This window comes from Leptinotarsa decemlineata, unplaced genomic scaffold, assembly GCF_025532065.1.
Source record: "Leptinotarsa decemlineata unplaced genomic scaffold, Ldec_3_MD MMD2_tig00000035_RagTag_RagTag, whole genome shotgun sequence".
NCBI lineage: Eukaryota > Metazoa > Arthropoda > Insecta > Coleoptera > Chrysomelidae > Leptinotarsa > Leptinotarsa decemlineata.
Genome location: NW_027412540.1, coordinates 11,936,345 through 11,942,821, shown reverse-complemented (window position 1 = coordinate 11,942,821; position 6,477 = coordinate 11,936,345). Strand labels below are relative to the sequence as shown.

Sequence of the window (6,477 nt, the reverse complement as noted above, 5' to 3'; positions counted from 1 at the left end):
GGAGAACTGCCAAAAGCTATCAACAACCCTCCTAACAAATCCATACAACTTACGCAAGCGAAACCATATAAAAACACCACCATATATATATATATATATATATATATATATATATATATATATATATATATATATATAATATATATATATATATATATATTTAAACCAAACCACGGAGCGAAACCCAAGAAAACAGGTCATCATACTTTATCCGTGAGAATTTTCGAGTTAACATGCAATATATATAAATATATAAAGACGTTTTGTCCTCGGCCGAGGACTTTTTGTCAGTGATAGTTTTATAATAACCTTATGATACGTATCTATATATATATTATAATAATATAATATATACATATATATATAAATATATATATATTATATATAATATAATATATAATATATAATTATATATATAGGAATAACGTAGGGAATGACTCGGGTATAGCAGTCAGAGGCAGAAAGATTGTAATTTTTTTTCTGTTCAAGCTTTCGAGGCGTTTATTGTCTCTTCATCGGCAACTCTACAATAATTGTGAATAAACAAACAGGTATGGACAACGTGTTCATACTTACGAAAGTAAATATGAACACGATGAAGAGACAATAAACGCCCCGAAAGCTTCAACAGAAAAAAGAGTTTTACAATCTTTCTGCCTCTGACTGCTATACCGATTCATTCCCTACGTTATTCCTCAACTTAGCCAGTCGAGCTGACCCTTCCCTTAGATATATTTCATATAATCATTTCATTGATTACGAATTCTCCTTCGTTATCACACCATTAGATACTGGCAACATTGTTATTGTCGTACTGTGTCAATGATGTAAGGCAGCACTAATTCTTCTTGTATATATCCTATGTGTGTCTTACGTACCTGATGTTCTGTTGGCGAGGTAAATTAAATGAAACATGAAAGTCAGTCTGGAAGCTTTACTCAAATAAAGTAAAACAACAGAGTCTGTTCCTTTTCCATTACAAATCATAGGCCTGCATCTCAATCGTTTCACAAACGAAGAAAACATCATATTTTCATATATAAAATAATTGTTTTCTTTTCCATTTTTTCATACAAATATAACACTTTTCATTCAGTTTCAGAATGAAATGAAAATTTGATGACAAATAGTTGAGTTTTTGTTAATGAAGTTTCTATTTTTCTCAGAACAATGTCTGAAGAAAAGAAATGATTATAAATATTGTTTAGGAAAGTACAAACGTTATTATTGACATTTATGCGTTTCCAACCTCTTGAAATTACTAAATTTACGATTGAAAAGCCACATATATCACGTAGTGATACTAGTTCGTTACATACTTACTATATTTCACCATTCGAAATCATTTGAGAAAGAGCTCTCCTCTTAATCTTTCCAGTGACAGTTTTCTCTAATTCCTTAACGATTCGAACCCCATGGCGCAACTTCTGGCTATCAGCTACCTTTGAATTGAAAAATGATTCAATGTCTTCAGATGTAACGTCATCATGACCCTCGAAAAGAACTACAAGACCCATTGGATGGTCTCCATCAATTTTATGCGGAATTGCTACTACAGCAGCTTCTTTGACTGCTGGATGTGCGAGCAAAACTTCTTCAAGCATTGCTGGAAGTATGTGCCACCCTCTATACTTGAATATTTCTTTTATTCTGTCAACGATATAAAAACATTTTTCCTCATCGTACCGAACGATATCACCTGTTTTTAAGTATCCTTCTTCGTCGAAGGCTGAAGAACTATCCATTTTGTAGTAGCCGTTCATGACTTTGTGACTTTTGATTCTGAGCTCACCTTCATGATTTGGTCCTAGAGGCTTTCCAGTGTCTAAATCTACAACCTGAAATAAAGGATCATTATTACATATAATGAAAATCTAACTGGTGGCTGTCTGTATGTCTGTTCGTTCGTACTATTCTAATAACGGCTTAATAGATTTTGATACAGTTAAGGGTAATTGCGTGGACCAGCAGAGGAAGTGCGCGATATCAGGGAGTTATCGTGTATAGGCGTCTGAATTTTCAGGAACATTTGAGCTTAGCGATTCAATGAGCGGGTGCTGCGGTTAAACGCACGTACCCGCTCATTGCACGGAATTCGAAGCTTAGTGTTGACAACAAGCTGCTAATTTACTAACAAGTAATCAGACCAGCTATATAGTACGCTCGTCTCGTATTCTGCAGCCTCAAGAGGACTCCTCTGCAGAGAGTCGAGACGATGCAGAATAATGTGCTCCGTATCTGCACGAACAGTGACAGATACATTTCATTAAATGCTCTGTTAGATCTGGCAGGAGTCGAGACGGTCTCTGAATATATCAAGAGGCTGTCATATATATTCTTCAAGTTCCTTCTGCCGAAAAACCCGCTGACGAGGAACGTTACGGCGCTTAGTAGTTACCACAATCAGCCCCGTAGACATGAGCTGATTCATGAAATGCTACATATCTTCCATGAACGGTACGAATGCTATGGCGCTTAGTTCATGGAAAAGCTGGTTGAGATAATTAACGTATTCTCGTGACATCAGCAGGGCGCCTCCAATTGGCCTATCGTGGGTCTATTAGGTGGTACTTCACCCTGAGGATGTCCTGGGGCTCAATATTGAAGTCCCTTTCTGCTGACTCTCACCTTTCCTTTACCAACCCTTTCCATGCCTCCACCCAGTTCTTCTTGTGAGAAAGATGTAAATATTGTATATATACTCTGTACATTGGACCTTAGATATAGATAAAGAGAAATAGGAAATGAAGAATTTTCAAATTTTTTTGATTTCAAATTTGATTTGGATTGAGTGGGATAAAATATATTATCATTGACAGAACATTCATTGAATTGACTCAGAATAATTTTTTCAATGACTTTAGAACGGATAACTTATCTTTAAATAGGCTGAAAGTGGGACAAGTCAGCTGGGTTATCACTTTCTGCACCATGACATTTGCACCATATGACATTCTCCACATATCCGTGGATATGTCAAACATTATTCTAACTGTTTCGCTAAGATGTGGAACCACCGAGAGCATTTTCAAATCAATATCATCATCCGTTCCTGTTTTATTAGACTTGATACTGCTGATATCTTTTCAATATCTTCTGAATGAACCATTTCAAAACAGAAATGAAGTTCATCAAGAGGTGGTAGGTAATTTTTAAGTATAGCTTCATGTACAAAATAGGCTTCTGAATTACCTTTGATAAAGAAATCACTTATATCAGTAAAATCGTGAGAAGAATGAGTGATACAATTTTCATTATTCCTAATGATGAGGTAGTCAAGAACCTCGAAAATATTTAGGATTTGATTTAGTTACCAAATATGCAATATATGCTTATGTCTGATACTGACTGAATGAAGACTGAGTTTTTGATATTTCATATTTGACATATTTCATGTCTCCCGACTTCATTATTATTTTTGAATCATCAGTCAACTGAGGTGTAGAATCTTTGAAAATTTTCACTCAACTTGGAAGTGCCTGAATAGCATATATCAAAAGGTGGGTATCACTGAATAATTTTGTCAGTCGATAGAATAAAGGTCGCTTGAAAAAAATCGTAGTTGAAACTAAAAATATCTTTCGGTTGTTGAAGTAGGTGAATGTACATTGTTTCTGCCACGCAAATGTCAGATATTTCATGAAATACATATTTCATGAAATTCATTTGTGTCAAATATTCAAACATCATGCTGCAATTTGAGCAGCTTAACCAACACCCAGAGTTCATTATGTTGATTAACGTTTTCCAAGGATATCTGTTGCTATACAGAATAATGAAAAACTGATTTCTGTGCATTTCAGTAACCATAAAAGTTGTTTTGGATTTTTTTTCCATTTGTGTATGGATGAAAAATTTGTGAATAATCTTGTTTTTTCAAATCTATTGTTTTTGTTTGCCCGTTTTTGTTTGTCCCAATAACTCCCACTTCATCTGGTCTGGAACCTGATTTGATTGCCTACCTCTATACTGATCTGGTTGAAAGATCAAGAAGTTTCATTTAAATCAAGGAGCAAAATCTTTCTCAATTCGAATGTGATTATCCTTATTCATTTTTCCAAAACTTGTCTGATGTGTTTCAAAGCAGTGTGGCTTTTTTCTTTCCTATATCAATATATGTTAGACATAACTTTTCACATAAAGAATATTGATTTCAAAATTTTCCAGTAGTTGAACTACTGAACATGCGCTGATATATTTGCTACGAATTTTGTTGAAATTCAGTTCATACCTGATGTTTTATTTTTTGAAATTACATTATTTTATATTATATTATGTTATTGATACGTTTTCTTTCTTTACTGACAAAATATTCGTAGTTGGTATTTGGGGCTCTCGGTTTCATTTGATCATGACCTCTGTCCAAAAGAAAAATCATTTCGAATGTATTCTCCACAAACAGGACTTCATATGGACAACTATGATTTTCCTCATATTTTCATGGCAACGACAGATGTGTATGTTCAGTATTATGTCAAAATGACAGTTGGGGAAAAATTACAAAACACCCAAGTACCTCAATCGTTAGAAGATATCCTAATGGAATGGAATGGACATTGTTCTAGTTATGACACTAAGGTAATGAAAATATATTACAGTTAGTGGATATTGAATTTGGCCAAGTATGTTAACAACTCTCTCAAATATGACTCAAGTATGTATATTTTCATTCATCGAAAATATTTCTTGTAGATCCTAATGTTTTCTGGGTCATTACGGCAGAAATCACAAGTGGATCATGTAAGTAATTCGAATCCTACGAGGTTAGGGATGCTGTATTCTCATCTTGAAGAGGAATGAGTTAAATTTGCAAAACTGTTGGGATATTAGAATCAACTAGTTGTTTGTTAAACAGAATGATTGATAAACCTGAACATTGACTACGTTACTCTATCTCTCTCTCTTTCTAGGTTCTGTTGAACTGGTTTTCAAGTTTACTCACTTTCCATTCACATTCCTTCTCATTCTTCCACAAGATTGTGGTTTTCTTTCCTGCATCACCAGTTCGTCGGGTTTTGAAGGATCAAATATGGTTATTCCCCCTGCCATTTCAGTCTGCCCATAGCCATTCAAGATCTTGCATTGAGGTAAATTTTTCTTCAAATCTTTCATCAGTTTTTCTGGTACAAAACAACTACCTGTCAGGAACACCTGCAAACTAGAAGCATCAGCATCCTCTGAACGATGGGCTAAGAACTCCACGGCTTGATAGGGTGGAAGAAATATCAAATTTATCTGAAAGGAAAACTCCAATGTAGATATAGAGATTGATATCTGTATATTGGGAAAGCGAGTATTATTCTTCAACGCATAAATCGCTATTATGCCATGAAACATGATCCTAACATCAACCATGGTTAAATTGAATATTGGTAGGTGATTCATTTATTCAATACAAAAATTTTCAGAGGTTCATTATATCAATCGCTAGAAAAATGTTAACAGATTCAAAATCTATGAAAACTAAAGAAGATGAATGATGTATGGAATATACTGAAAATATCAGAACAGAAATGTTAATTTTCACTATAATTTTTTCTGATTATTTCATTCCAATTTCTATTTTTGGCATATTTTTCCGTTTGTGTGAACTCACTGGAGACAATTTCACAATGATTTTTTGAATAAGTAAAGTGAAATTCATAATCATGTTTTCAGTTAGTGAAAGACTGAAAACCCATGAAACAGAAATAAAATTTGTGTTAACACCAGTCAATAATCATAACTTATGTTAGTATGTCCCTTTCGTGATAAGCCCGAAAACGATTCGAAATATTTTTGGTTCTAGGACTAGGACTAGGTGTTTCAAAACAACACATTTTTCAAAAATCAAGAATTTTCAATAAAATAGTCTTGAACCTACTTGAACTCATCTATTAATTTCCAAACAGCTGCTGCATCAAATCGATGGCACACAACTCTAGCATATCCACTCTGCATAGCGTATATCAAGAAACCTAAAGAACTAATCCAATACAAATTACTGAAGCACAGCAGAACACAAGATTTTTTTTCAAAATTTTCATTCCTAGTAAGATCAATCAGTTCATCGTATTCAAACAGTAAAGAACGATGGCTGAGACAAATACCTTTGGGAAACCCAGTGGTGCCGCTACTGAACATTATCACAGCTGTTTCTCTGTCGTCTATATCGGATTCTGGTGTGAATTCATTTCTAAATTATGTTGCGCTAGATATTTCGAAAATTGTTCATACTTAACACTTGTTCCAATTACCACTATTTCTACTTCTATATTTGCCTTTGCCAAACAATTTTCCATGAAAGTCAATGCATCTTGAGAAACGAACATCAGCTTGGGCCTTATCAAATCAAGCAGGTGAACAGTATCCAAAGGGGATAAGTTTGGATCGAAATAGGTAGATTTTGCTCCCAAAAATTGTATTGCAATTGTAGGCAGACAGCTATTCTCACTGTTTGGTGAACAAGTACTTATTATATCATTTTTGTCGAACCCT

General features: G+C 34.2%; 2 protein-coding genes across 2 annotated transcripts in view; both read right to left on the bottom strand.

Moving 5' to 3' along the window:
- Nucleotides 1–920: 920 nt before the first annotated feature.
- LOC141481094 (luciferin 4-monooxygenase-like) lies at nucleotides 921–2,652 on the bottom strand. Its single transcript, XM_074172206.1, has 2 exons — nucleotides 2,629–2,652; nucleotides 921–1,838 (listed from the first exon to the last, which is right to left on the bottom strand). The coding sequence occupies exons 1-2, from the start codon at nucleotides 2,650–2,652 to the stop codon at nucleotides 1,323–1,325; spliced, it is 540 nt and encodes a 179-aa protein (XP_074028307.1). The 3' UTR covers nucleotides 921–1,322.
- A 3,327-nt stretch (nucleotides 2,653–5,979) lies between these two features.
- LOC111516455 (uncharacterized) overlaps nucleotides 5,980–6,477 on the bottom strand; it is a 15,711-nt gene continuing 15,213 nt past the window's right edge. Inside the window, exon 4 of the mRNA XM_074171894.1 lies at nucleotides 5,980–6,477. This exon is cut by the window's right edge and continues 83 nt beyond it. Coding sequence (XP_074027995.1) covers nucleotides 6,147–6,477 — 331 coding nt within the window. The 3' untranslated portion in view covers nucleotides 5,980–6,146.

What these genes read in the sequence shown, in the direction of transcription:
- LOC141481094 (XM_074172206.1), bottom strand. Translation starts at nt 2,652, where the DNA reads ATGGAAAGGGTTGGTAAAGGAAAG. An exon ending in AAAGGGTTGGTAAAGGAAAG is followed by an intron (nt 1,839 to 2,628) that starts GTGAGAGTCAGC and finishes CCTTTATTTCAG; the next exon opens with GTTGTAGATTTAGACACTGG.